Raw genomic sequence first — 14,090 nt, forward strand, 5'->3', positions numbered from 1 at the left:
GCGGTCTCTAACGTTGCTTACTTTTTTTTTTAAACTGCGTGTTTTCTACGCTCACAAGCCGTCAAAGTATTAAATGTACTATTGTGCGCTTGTCGCTGATTTGTGACGTCACATATTTGACATTGGCATGGGCTGACGAAGAACGGTAACGGAATTCACTTTTATAACAAAACCATCAATTAGTCTTGATGGTGGCAAACAGACTATTAATTGTGTACGTGAAATTATTGTAATTCAGATTTATAACGTGCGTATCTTTTTTCTGTCGACCATTAGCGAGCACTAGCCATAGCCTTTAGCCACGCTGCTAATTAAATGTACCTAAATACCATTATTCTTCGTAGTTATGGCGGTGTACCTGTTGACAAGATCTGTTACTGGGCTCTTCGCTCGTACATCGTGCATAATACCTCAAAGAACGTTCGGGTAAGTTTTTTGGCTGAATTACAAAACCATGTGTTACTTGTTAGCTTTGGTAGGTGGTCGCGAACCAGCCACAGTAATCTACTTTGATCATTTTAGTACAGAATAGTTTACTATTAGGCCTGAACGATATTGGAAAAAACTTTCACTGCAATTTTTGGGAGCTTGCGATATTAAAACTAGAAGAATTTTTACCAGATAACTTGAATAGCTCTGTTTGGGATAGGCCTGAACGATAATGGAAAAAAATAACATTGCTATAATTAATTGCCATGGCGCCACCTTTTTTCTTAAGGTGCAACAGCACAAAATGTAGGCAAAGCCATATTTTTCATTGCTTTACCTTTAACGCCATACTTTTAATCACTCTCCATTACATTCATATAATTCCTTCATCTTCTGAACCGCGTATCCTCATGGGGGGTGCTGGAGCTTATCACAGCCAACTCCAGGCAGAAAGCGGGGTACACCCTGAACAGGTCGCCAGCCAGTCACAGGGCACATATAGACACATAACCATTCACACACACACACTTGCACCGTCGGACAATTTGGAGTGTTCAGTCAGCATACCATGCACGTTTTTTGGGGTTGTGGCAGGAACCTGGAGAAAAGCCATGCAGGCATGGGAAGAACATGCCAACTCCACACTAAGGCTGGAGCTAGGATTGCACCCACGATCCCAGAATTGTAAGGTGGACGTGCTAACCACTGTCCCATAACATGAATTATTTTAAAACAAGAATAATGTAGAAAAATGCTTGTCTTTATTAAATGCTTCATTGAGTGAGTCCACGTAAATTCAGTCATGCTGCCTAGAACAGCCTCTCACTTACACAATAAATGAGTTTGCACAACACACCTGAGACTGGGCTGCAAGTTTAACGATGATTAAAACTTTTGTGCCCTTGATCATAGAACTATCAAGGCTTCTCTGGCCAGATCGAAGCTATAAACCTGTCAACCATCATTAACTTAAAGTACCATTCATTCATTCATTCATTTTCCATGCCGCTTCTTCCTCATACGCCAGATTTACTTGTGACCAAGAAAAACAGTTTAGTCGCACTGCTTAGCATGAGGGGTAGAGCGAGACTGTGGAGCTGTACGAGCATGAAGCAGAAAAACAAATATATCTTTTTAATTAAAAATCCGATCCTTGTCACCTGATTTGTCTGATAAATGGCTTGATCGGATTGGGAGCATCCCGAATTTATATAATGCCGTTTAATCCAGACATGCTGTATATAAAAGGGATCCAAGATCTGCACACTTGCTGCTTTTATGAAGTAAAACAAAAGTTTATATGTTTAAAAAAAACAACAATTGCACATCCTGTGATGTGACTATTACCCATGTACACATTGCTATAGCGATGTTCAAACAATATACAGCGGTACCTCTACATACAAAGTTAATTTGTAAGTCGAAATGGTCGTACGTCGAGCAGGATTTTCCCATAAGAACACATTATAATTCCATTAATTTGTTCCACATCCCTAAAACCTACACTAAATCCTTCATAAATACTGCTGATACAATTACAAATGCCAATTACACATACAGTGGGGAGAACAAGTATTTGATACAATGCCGATTTTGCTGGTTTTCCCACTTGCAAAGCATGTAGAGGTCTGTAATTTATATCATAAATTCTCTTCAATTGTGAGGGACGGAATCTAATACAAAAAAACAGAAAATCACGTTGTATGATTTTTAAATAATATATTTGCATTTAATTGCATGAAATAAGTATTTGATACATCACAAAAATCGAACTTAATATTTGGTACAGAAACCTTTGTTTGCTATTACAGATACCAAATGTTTCCTGTAGTCCTTGACAAGGTTTGCACACACTGCAGCAGGGATTTTGGCCCACTCCTCCATGCAGATCTTCTCCAGAGCCTTCAGGTTTCGGGGCTGCTGCCGGGCAACACGGACTTTCAGCTCCCTCCATAGATTTTCTGTCGGGTTCAGATCTGGTGACTGACTAGGCCACTCCAGGACCTTAAGATGCTTCTTACAGAGCCACTCTTTAGTTGCCTTGGCTGTGTGCTTTGGGTCGTTGTCATGCTGGAAGACCCAGCCACGACCCATCTTCAAGGCTCTCACTGAAGGAAGGAGGTTGTCAGCCAAGATCTGGCGATACTTAGCCCCATCCATCCTCCCCTCAATACGGTGCAGTCGTCCTGTACCATTGGCAGAGAAGCAGCCCCAAAAAATGATGTTTCCTCCTCCATGTTTCACGGTTGGGATGGTGTTCTTGGGGTTGTACTCATCCTTCTTTTTCCTCCAAACACGACGAGCCGAGTTTTGACCAAAAAGTTCAATTTTGGTCTCATCCGACCACATGACCTTCTCCCATTGCATCTCTGGATCATCCAGATGGTCAGTGGCAAACTCCAGATGTGTCTGGACATGCACTGGCTTCAGCAGCGGGACCTTGCGTGCGCTGTAGGATTTTAATCCATGACGACTTAATGTGTTTCCGATGGTTTTCTTCGAGACTGTGGTTCCAGCTCTCTTTAGGTCATTGACCAGGTCCTGCCGTGTAGTTCTGGGCTGGTCCCTCACCTTCCTTATGATCAGTGATGCCGAACGAGGTGAGATCTTGCATGGAGCCCCAGAACGAGGCAGATTGACCGTCAACTTGAACTTCTTCCATTTTCTAATAATCGCTCCAACAGTTGTTACCTTCTCACCAAGCTGCTTGCTTATTTTCCTGTAGCCCATCCCAGCCTTGTGCAGGTCTATTATTTTATCCTTGATGTCCTTACACAGCTCTTTGGTCTTGGCCATTGTGGAGAGGTTGGAGTTTGTTTGTTTGTTTGAGCATGTGAACAGGTGTCTTTTATACAGGTAGCAAGTTCAAACAGGTGCAGTTACTTCCGGTAATGAGTGGAGAACAGGAGGGGTTCTTAAAAAAGAACTAAGAGCCGAGATATTTACTAGTTGGTAATGTATCAAATACTTATTTCATGCAGTTAAATACAAATTTATTATTTAAAAATTATACAATGTGATTTTCTGGATTTTTGTATTAGATTCCGTCCCTCACAGTTGAAGAGAACTTATGATACAAATTACAGACCTCTACATGGCTTGCAAGTGGGAAAACCAGCAAAATCGGCAGTGTATCAAATACTTGCTCTCCCCACTGTAGCAAAATAATACTAATAATACGGAATAATAATAATACCGTATTTTTCAGACTATAAGTCGCAGTTTTTTTAAATAGTTTGACTGGGGGTGCGATTTATACTCTGGAACGACTTGTGTGAAATTATTAACACCTTATTATATCATTTCACATGTTATTTTTGTGTTTTGGAGTGACACTGATAGTTTGGTAAACTTGTTAGCATGTTCTTTATGCTATAGTTGTCTGAATAACTCTTGATAGCTATGTTACGTTAACATACTGGCCACATTCGCATTTCGTTGTTCATGCATCATGTAACGTTATCATACTGTACACTTATTCAGCATCTTGTTCTCCATTGTATTTTTATTTTAAATTGCCTTTCAAGATGACACATCTGTTCTATGTGTTGGATTTTATCAAGTAAATTTCCCCCCAAAATGCGACTTATACTCCAGTGCGACTTATGTTTTTTTCCTCTTCGTTGGGCATTTTATGGCTGGTGCAACTTATACTCAGGTGCGACTTATAGTCCGAAAAAATACGGTAGTTCCTGTAATAATGTAACAAATTGGGTTGTAATTTGGCGGGCGTTTTTTGCTGTACCTGAACGCACCGCGCAGCTGACGTGACCGAGAGCGGTAAGGTTGAGACATGAGCGCTGTTTTGTTGAGAACATAGTCAACTGATGCAGAGAGTAGGCATTTTGTGTTGGATAAGTTCTGAAACAAATGATAAAAGCCTGACGACGCTGGCGATTTCTTTGGGGATATTACCACAATAATAATTGTCACCTTAACTCAGTGGTTCCCAAACCGGTCCTCAAGGACCCCTGTGGGTCCTGGTTTTTGTTCCTACCGATCGAGCACAGGCCGTTTAACCATTAAGGTTTCTGCCAAAACAAGCAGCACCTGACCACAATCAACTAATTACACTTGTAAAACACCAGATTGGTACACATGTGTCGTCCTGTTTTGTTGGAAAGAAATCCAGCACCCACAGCGGCCCGATGTGGAATAGTTTGGCAACTGCCTTAACTTATAAAGACTGGCAAACGGTGGTCGGGCGAGGACCATGGAGATGTTTTGTTGAGCCAGTTCACAGATGCGCACCCCACGCTCATATTTTTCTATAATTTGCATCATTTCAGTGGTCCTTGTCTCACCATCAGTACCAACCTTTTTGAAACCTGTGTTGATTTCTCTCACGTGAAAATCCGCCGTGCATTTGTCTGCGGTGCTGACATGTCGGCGTATTTCAAGAATGTCGTCGAGTGTAGAAACAAACGGCGAGTCAAATTTTACGTCTGATGTCGAAAAGATGGTGTGTCGAAGGGATTGTATGTCGAGGTACCACTGTATTGAGCATGCCAAGTCACCAGTGTTGTTAGTAACAGCGTTAGAGTATAACTGCGTAACTGACGGCATTATTTTTTTCAGTAGTGAGTAATCTAAATACTTTTCTCATCTTGGCAACGCCGTTACTGTTACTGAGGATGTAAAGGCGTGCGTTACTATGCGTTACGTTGGTTGAATGACGCGAGAAAAGACTTTGAGAGACACGGACTCCCGGAGACGAGAGAGGTGGGGAGGAGCGAATGGAGTTGTGACGCCGTTGCAAACCCGATGCTAGGTGGTTCCAATAATACATGACTGTAGCAGAGAGCCTACAAACTACGCCCACATGATGCTACAGTAAATATCACATGTATATAGAACTAGATGTGAAATGACAGACACGGCGGCGTTAGCACATGTATGGAGAACTAGATGCGAAATAAGAGACTCGCTGGCGTTAGTAAAAGCCGCCATCCTAAAGCAGTAGACTTCTCAGGAATGCTCTGTTGTAGAGAACATTCCTAACTAACCAAGTAACTTCTGATCTAAAATACTCCTAAATCGGCAAAATCTTGACTTGAATCTTTCTTTAAATGATGAAACAGTTTTAAAACGGAAGGGAACTAATGCAATAACGGGAGCAATTTCAACAACTTTAACGGTTGATTCACAACAATAAATGACTTTCAAACATAGCGAAGGTTACTATGTTTTTTGTTTTGTTTTTTTTGGGGGGGGGAATGAAAAAAAAAAAAACATGAATGGTAACACCAGTTACTTTGCCAAGTAACTATTTACTCTTACATTCAGGTAACTGAGTTACTAACTCAATCACTTTTTGGGAGAAGTCATTTTTAACTAATTGATGACTTTTTTAAAGTAAGATTAGCAAAACCGCTAGTCACTATTTACTTCTCTAAAAAATTTTTAATGTGTTCGATGCATTTTCCGTGGTCTGTCAATTATTGAAAAAGTTTTCATCCCCATGATAAATATCATGAATTTGTCTCTCCAGTGTGACCACCGTTGCAGCTGCCATTCAGAAAATGACAAGAGTTCGAGTAGTGGATAACAGCTCTCTTGGAAATACACCTTACCACCGGCCTCCACGAGTGATCCATGTGTACACAAAGAACGGTGTTGGAAAAGTTGGTGATAAAGTGTTACTGGCCATTAAAGGACAGAAAAAGGCCGCATTAATCGTTGGTCACAAGATGCCTGGAGATCGCATGCATCCACGTTTTGATTCTAATAATGTCGTCCTGATTGAGGACAATGGAAATCCAACTGGAACAAGGATTAAGGTTCCCATACCCACTCATTTACGCAAAAAAATCGAAGGGGACTACTCAAAGGTGCTGGCAATTGCTAGTTCTTTTGTTTGATTCGACTGTTCTTTGTATGTTATTGTATGTAGTAGGCTCATATTTCTGTTGACGGTCACCTCTTTGCTTACAATAAATACAACCTTTACCTTAAATGCATGGTACGGTTTGTTAAACAAGCAATGTTGGGAAATTTAGGGAAAGAAAGAGCAAACCTTAAAACGAATGATGTTAATGGCATTTATTGAAGGCACAACACACATTCTGAACACAAAACAAAACTGGCACATATTAATTTAACATGTTTAAGGCGTTCCAAGATTATGATCCCTGTAAATGTTTTGTCATCAGTTTTTCTCAATGTGAGGCATTTTTGCTAGCAGCTTCAACTAAAATTTCAGTGCTAAGTGAAATCTTGGGTTGCAACCCCACGTAGATCTGCTGCTACTTTCTAACAACACAAAAAATATAAAAATTCATAAACTCAAGTCTGTACTGGTGCAAATTTCAATCAACACTGTCCTGTTAATGTCAATAGAAGTTATACAAAGTAGGAAAAATTATTATGTCAACATAATTGATTAGAAACTGCGTAACTACTTTTTAAAAGCATTAACCTAACATGTTTAAAGCATATTTTAGTAGCAGGATCTTTAGAGACCACTAACCCAAAATATAGAAACATCACCATGCAAAGAACTTGCCATTTTGTGATTACGTATATACTCATGCAGGAGTGATAGCTGCATACATTAGGTTTGCATAGTTTCTAGTGGAAACTTGAATTGGATGGACTTTTTAATGCGTGCTTATACAGTCACCTTGCTACTACTGTATGTGTATACTACAGTCAGAAAAAGTTATTGGATTAATAAGGCTGAGCATTAAAACAATCATGACAGTCTGCAGGCTGCTGCCATCCCTCACTTGGCGCTGTACGTAGTCTTCAACCACACATGGTCAGGTAAAGCCACTGGCAATGGGACCAGAAGAATAACAGGGTAAGAAAGTTGGATTGAAAGGTTTGCAAATCATACCAAACAGAACTCACTTCTATAAGAGTCAGTTCAGCCACTCCTGTTGACTCTTTGTCAAACTGCCTGAAAGACCCTGCGCAAAATAAAGTGAATGTTATTTTTCCTGTTTAAACAGGTCATGGGACGGTGATATTTAAAAAAACAACAATGGGTAGAGTACTCACTGAACATGGCCTCAAGCTTGACCAAGCAGCAGATAAAGTTATCAAAGTCGATCATCTCATTCTCTGCATACCGGGCCACCAGAATCTCATTTAGTCTGTTGTTTAATTTAAAACCTGCAAAGACAAAGATCAGCTAAGCATTTCAGCTTTTTTTTTTTTTTTTTTTAAAAGAGTAAAAAGGGGTTTTCTTCTTCTACCTGCTGCCTCCACAGCAAGCCGCATCTCATATGAACTCATGGCACCTGACTTGTCAAGGTCAAATTGTCTAAAAACAAGCTGTAGTCAAAGGGACGACATTATTAGTTAAGCTAAAATGCAGCTTACACATTACCTTCACTTACCAGCCACTTTCGGATCTTGTTCCAAAGAATTTGGAACTCCACAACTCCCAAACGAGCACTTCCATCCTTCTGATTAAAATGTTGTCATGGTGTTTAACTCAACAATTCAGTTTGACACAAATACAATGTGCAAATTGTGTGTGGTAAAATCATGCGTGTGTGTGTTTTTAAATTGAAATTCTTGATAAGGCAACAGGATACATCCATTAGATTGACCATGGTTCTGCAGGATTCCATACTGAACCCATCCGTCTTCAGATCTTTATCTGGTAGAACACCATAAATGGAGTTGAACACACTAGTAGAGGCCGTTCAGGGAATAGACTGTATATACGCTAGAAAGCCATACTAATGTGTCAACACTGCAGTGGCTACCAATCTTTCATTGAAAAATATACAAAACTCACGGCGTGAGACGACCCTGTTCAGAATGGTCTTCAGCTCACGAATGGAAATCTCCATGTCCTGGGTGAAAAAGAATTAATGTGTCTTAAAAAAAATTGTTTTCAAGCTGGATGCATCATTTCTACAAATATACAGCAGTCTTACAGCTAGAGTAATATATCGTGATAATTTGTATCCCAAAAGGTTATCGACACGCTCCTGCCAAGAATCGATATATCGTTTTAAAAAAGTGACTTTAAATTAAAAAAAGGGAACAAACAACAATTTTGCAAACAAAATCTTCCACTAGAACTGTGTCTCTGTTATCTCAATGGCTGCCATTTACAGCGGTAGACGCCCAATCCATTTAGACTTGGAGGGGCAAATTAACGTTCGTTCATTCGAAAACAGAGCATTTGCAGCCCTTCTTTCCGATTTCCGGGCATTTACAGGTCATTTTCTATTCATTTTAGGGCATTTTTGAATTTGACTCACTACCTACTCCAGGGGTCAGAAACCCGCGGCTCTTTAGCGCTGCCCTAGTAGCTCCCTGGAGCGTTTTCAAAATTGTTTGAAGATGGGAAAGGGAAATATATTTTTAGTTTTTATATGGTTTCTGTAGGAGGACAAACATGACACAAAAGTTCTTCTAGTCCGTTAATATGGTAATGAAAAACCAAGGAAAACACACATTTACTGTATTTTCCGCGCTATAAAGTGCACCGGAGTATAAGGCGCACCTTCAATGAATGGCCTATTTTAAAACCGTTTTCATGTATAGGGCGCACTGTTATAAGGCGCAGTAGTAGTAGTCGCAGTCAGTGTTGTTAATCTTACTTTAAAAAAGTAATTAATTACAGTTACAAATTACTTCTCCCAAAAAGTAATTGAGTTAGTAACTCAGTTACCTGAATGTAAGAGTAATCATTTACTTGGCAAAGTAACTAGTGTTACTTTTCATGTTTTTTTTTTTTTTCATTCCCCCCAGGAAAACACAGGTCACACTATTTGAAGTTTAAAGGGTTTTAGGGACAACTGGCCCTAGCCCAATTCTTTACCCTAAACTTAGACACAAGGGTATTGCAGATCTTGCGATAACTAGATAGTACCGTATTTTTTGGCCTATAAGTCACACCTGAGTATATGTCGCACCAGCCAAAAAATGCGCAATGAAAAGGGAAAAAACATATATAAGTCGCACCAGAGTATAATTCGTATTTTGGGGGGAAATTTATCTGATAGAATCCAGCATCAACAACACATATGCCATCTTGAGAGGCAATTTAAAATAAAAATACGATAGAGAACAACAGGCTGAATAAGTGTACAGTATGCTAACATTTCATGGGGCATAAACAACGATCTGAGAACGTGCCTGGTATGTTAATGTAACATAGTGTTAATGAGATAACTTTAGCATACAGAACATGCTAACAAGCAACAATGATATAATAATATGTTGATAATTTCACACATAAGTCGCTCCAGAGTATAAAACGCACCCTCTGCCAAACCATGAAAAAAAACTGCGACTTACAGTCCGAAAAATACGGTAACCTTTGCTATGTTTGGAAGTCATTTAATGTTGTGAATCAACCGTTAAAGTTGTTAAAATTGCTCCCATTATTGCATTAGGTCCCTTCTGTCTACTTTCGGCATGTTTTAAAACTGTTTTATCATTTAAAGATTGATCCAAGTCAAGATTTTGCTGATTTTAAGTTCGCTAGGAAGGTTCTCTACAACAGAGCCTTCCTGAGAAGTCTGCTTTAAGATGGCGGCGTTTTACTAACGCCAGTGAGTCTATCATTTCGCATCTAGTTTTCTATACATGTGCTAACTACTAACGCTGCCGTGTCAGTCATTTCGCATCTAGTTATATACACATGTGATATCTACCTCATGTGGGCGTAGTTTGTAGCATGGCCCTGGTTTGTAGGCTATCAGCTACAGTCAGGTATTATTGGAGCTACCTATAGCATCGCGTTTGCAACGGCGTCACAACTCTCTAGTCTCCGTGAGTCCGTGTCTCTCAGACTTTTCTCGCATCATTCAACCAACGTAGCAACTTATAGTAATGCACGTCTTTACATCCTCAGTAACGGTAACGGCGTTGCCAAGACGAGAAAAATAATTAATTGGATTAGTCACTACTGGAAAAAATAACGCCGTTAGTAACACCGGTATACTCGAACGGCGTTATTAAAAACACTGGTCGTAGTAGTATCAGTAGTAGTAGTAGTAGTAGTAGTTGTGGTTGGCTTTGCGTTATCCATCCCTAAGATGAAGCTGACCTAAATGGAATGTCAAGGCACATCGGATTATACGGCGCACTGTCAGCTTTTGAGAAAATTGAAGGCTTTCAGGTTCGCCTTATAGTAAGGGAATTACCGCTTCAGGTCCGCCTTATAGTAAGGGAATTACCGTAATCATGAAGGCTGATTATGTATTTGTATCCAACTCAAGTCTTTTTGATTCTAGGCTAATATACAGTGCTGCTCAAAAGTTTGTGAACCCCCTCAACATTTTGGAATTTTCTATTATTTCAACCTGATTTCCTAATCAATCAATTCAGTAGTTTTTTTTTGTTTTTTTAACAGTTGTGTTGTCGAGACTAAATTAAAAAGAGTTTTCATCAACTGATGTAGGTGCAAAATTGAACTGTTTGGTCACAACCAAAACCGCCATGTCTGGCGAAAAGTCAACACTGCATACCACCAAAAGAACCTTCTCCCAACAGTGAAGCATGGAGGTGGGAATGTCAAGATCTGGGCTTGCTTTTCATCCTCAGGACCTGGACAACTCCACATAGTCCAGGGAATCATGAATTCTGAGGAATATTGTCAAATCCTAGAACATAACCTGACGCCATCTGTTTTGAAGTTAAAGCTTGGCAGAAGGTGGATCATGCAACATGATAATGATCCAAAGCATTCCAGCAATACAACCAAGGAATGGCTGAAAAAGAAGAAGATTCGTGTTCTGGACTGGCCCAGTCAAAGTCCTGACCTAAATCCCATTGAAATGCTGTGGCGGGACCTGAAGCGAGCAGTTCATGCCAGACGCCCATCAAACCTCTCTCAACTGACTGCGTTCTGCAAGGAAGAATGGGCAAAAATCCCCCAAAGTAGATGTGAGAGGCTGATTAGTCACTACAGAAACCGTTTGGTTGAGGTAATCTCTGCAAAAGGAGGCGCAATATCCTATTAACTGAAGGGGTTCACATACTTTTGCACACATGATATCTGAGTTTTTCTTAAATCAACCACTTTTGTTAAATAAAGAATGACAATATAACTATTTCTTTTGTTTCAGTCCATTATTTGGAATGTCAGTATTGTGGATTTGGGTATAACTTAACATTTAATAAGGTTATTTTAGTTTTTTTTACAAAAAATCTGACCATCGCTGTGGGGTTCACAAACTTTCGAGCAGCACTGTAGATACGTACAGAATGTGTTCCCTTCATTATAAGGCTTATATATGGCTTTCAAGTTTTTGTGGCTTCAGACTTTTTTTTGCTCCAGTATGGCTCTTTTAACATTTTGGGTTGCTGACCCCTGGCCTATTCATTTGGGGAGATTCCTGGGTCACTTCCTGTTCTGAAACCCAAATCAACAGGAATTGACCCATAAATGTTCCCCAAATCAACAGGAAGAGACTCAAAAATACCCCAAAATCAATAGAAAGTGACTGAAAATAATCAGCAATGACCTAAAATGCCCCAGCATTAAACTCATTGGTTGCGATTGACCGCCATAGACGTCCAATCCATTTAAAGTGGGAGGGATTGCAGCGAATGAACGAATGTTCATCCACTGCCACCCTCCCGGTTCAAATGAATTGGACGTCTAACAGTGATAAACTGTTGTTATATCGCCATTTTGTGAGGTGATCATTATCGTGAGCCTTGTATCGCAAATCACATCGTACCCTGAGGTATCCAGCGATTCCCACCCCAAGTGTTACTAATAGTTAATTTCATTTTGATCTCACCCTTTTTCAAATGAATGGCTAGGAGAAATGAAAGCTTTCTAAACCTCAATAAGTTGAAGTTAACAAATATGGGTCCTTGAACATATGAGTAGGAGATTCCACAGCATACCTCGCCTGCTAGTTGGGCAAACATGGACTTGAAGGACTCATCAATGTCATCTTCAGTTAGTTCATCCTGGATGGAAATTGAATCGTATACCAGGTTATTTTTATTGTTAAATGAGTCGCTGTATTCCAATTTCTTCCAATATAGTTTCTGCATAAAATAACCTTCAAATGTGATCTGATCTTTGTCAAAATCACACAAATGAAAAAAACAGTGTCTGCTTTAAAACCACCCAAACATTTATGGGTTTCCTATTTTAATGAGGATAGCATGCAAACAATGACAGAAAGGGGAAAAATAAGTAAGTGAACCCTCTGTCGAAGGAGACTTAAAGAGCAATTGAAACCAATTTTTACCAAACAATTTAAGTCAGGTGTGTGCCCAATCCCTGATGAGTGGTTTAAAGCTGCCCCTGCCCACTATAAAACACACCTGGTAAGAATTGTCTTGATAAGAAACATTGTTTGATGTGCATCATTGCTCAGTCAAAAGAGCTGTCGGAAGACCTGCGATCAAGGATTGCTGATTTGTATAAAGCTGGGAAAGGATACAAAACCATCTCTAAAAGTCTGGATGTTTGTTAATCGAAGGTCGGAGAAGTTGTCTACAAATGGAGAGTTTGGCACTATTGCTTCTCAGGAGATGCCGTCCACCAAAGATGACACAAAGAGTTCAGCGCAGAATACTCAGAGGTAAAAAAGAACCCTAGTGTCTGCTAAAGACTTTCAGAAATCACTAGCACAGTCCAATATCTCTGTGCACACATCAACTATATATAAAACTATGGCCAAGAATGGTGTTCATGGGAGGACTCTACGGAGGAACCCACTGCTGTCTAAAAAAAACATTGTTGCTTGTTTAATGCTCGCAAAAAGGCACTTGGACACTCCACAGAAGTTTTGGCAAAATATTTTGTGGACTGGTTGAACCAAAGTTGAATTGTTTGGGAGTAACATGCAATGTCATGTGTGGAGGAAAAATTGAAAAACAGTTCACCAACATCAACACCTCATCCTCACTGTGAAGCCTGGTGGAGGGAGCATCATGATTTGGGGCTGTTGTGCTACTTCAGGGCATTGACAACTTGCAATTATTAATGGAAGAATGAATTCAAAAGTTTATCAGGATGTTTTGCAGGAAAACCTAAGGCCGTCTGTCAGACAGTTGAAGCTAAAAAGAGGATGGAAGCTGCAACAAGACAATGATCCAAAACACAGAAGTTAAACAAGCTCAGAATGGTTTCAGAAAAACAAAATACACGTTCTGGAGTGGCCAAGTCAAAGTCCAGAGTTGAACCCCATTAAGATACTGTGAAATTACCTAAAGACAGCGATTAATGCCAGACATTCCAGGAATCTGACAGAACTACAGCAGTTTTGTAGAGAAGAATGGCCCAAGATTAGTCCTGTTCGATGTGCCAGACTAATCTGCAGCTACAGGAAGCGTCTGGTTGAAGTTATTGCTGCCAAAGGGGGGCCTACCAAATATTAAATGTAATAGTTCACTTACTTATTTTCCTCCTCCTGTCATTGTTGCATACTATCCTCATTAAAATATGAAAACCTATAAATGTTTGGGTGGTTCTAGTTAAAGCAGACACTGTTTTTTCATCTGTGTGATTTTGACAAAGATCAGATCACATTTGATGGTGATTTTATGCAGAAATGTGAGAAATTCCAAAAGATTCATACTTTTTCATACCACTGTAGCTCATGTCAGTTATACATACATACCTCATCTTCTAAATCTGCAGATATTTCGTCATCCAGTTCTCTGCAATAAACAATGATGTTACTCTTAGCTTACCGGTACACACATTCTTAAAATGCCATTCA

At 39.7% G+C, this 14,090-nt stretch overlaps 2 protein-coding genes across 6 annotated transcripts in view; one reads left to right on the forward strand and one right to left on the reverse strand.

Annotated features, from left to right (window-relative positions):
• Window positions 1-67: 67 nt before the first annotated feature.
• mrpl14 (mitochondrial ribosomal protein L14) lies at window positions 68-6,385 on the forward strand. 3 transcript variants are annotated; one of them, XM_057847933.1, is made up of 3 exons: window positions 68-145; window positions 345-426; window positions 5,921-6,385. In XM_057847933.1, the coding sequence occupies exons 2-3, from the start codon at window positions 347-349 to the stop codon at window positions 6,288-6,290; spliced, it is 450 nt and encodes a 149-aa protein (XP_057703916.1). In that variant the 5' UTR covers window positions 68-145; window positions 345-346; the 3' UTR covers window positions 6,291-6,385. The 3 variants fall into 3 exon arrangements, with proteins under 3 accessions (XP_057703916.1, XP_057703918.1, XP_057703917.1); XM_057847934.1 differs by having other exon boundaries at window positions 138-214; XM_057847935.1 differs by lacking the exon at window positions 345-426 and having other exon boundaries at window positions 75-145.
• A 71-nt stretch (window positions 6,386-6,456) lies between these two features.
• Window positions 6,457-14,090, reverse strand: part of LOC130922810 (calpain-1 catalytic subunit) — a 30,655-nt gene continuing 23,021 nt past the window's right edge. For all 3 annotated transcript variants that reach the window (XM_057847930.1, XM_057847931.1, XM_057847932.1), the window contains 9 exons: window positions 13,989-14,028; window positions 12,259-12,324; window positions 8,180-8,237; window positions 7,974-8,038; window positions 7,773-7,841; window positions 7,629-7,707; window positions 7,432-7,545; window positions 7,282-7,340; window positions 6,457-7,203 (listed from right to left, as the gene is read on the reverse strand). In XM_057847930.1, the coding sequence (XP_057703913.1) occupies window positions 7,177-7,203; window positions 7,282-7,340; window positions 7,432-7,545; window positions 7,629-7,707; window positions 7,773-7,841; window positions 7,974-8,038; window positions 8,180-8,237; window positions 12,259-12,324; window positions 13,989-14,028 (577 nt within the window). In that variant the 3' untranslated portion in view covers window positions 6,457-7,176. The remainder of the gene's footprint in view (window positions 7,204-7,281; window positions 7,341-7,431; window positions 7,546-7,628; window positions 7,708-7,772; window positions 7,842-7,973; window positions 8,039-8,179; window positions 8,238-12,258; window positions 12,325-13,988; window positions 14,029-14,090) is intronic.

The sequence above is a fragment of the Corythoichthys intestinalis genome, chromosome 10 (assembly GCF_030265065.1).
Source record: "Corythoichthys intestinalis isolate RoL2023-P3 chromosome 10, ASM3026506v1, whole genome shotgun sequence".
In the NCBI taxonomy this organism is placed as follows: domain Eukaryota; kingdom Metazoa; phylum Chordata; class Actinopteri; order Syngnathiformes; family Syngnathidae; genus Corythoichthys; species Corythoichthys intestinalis.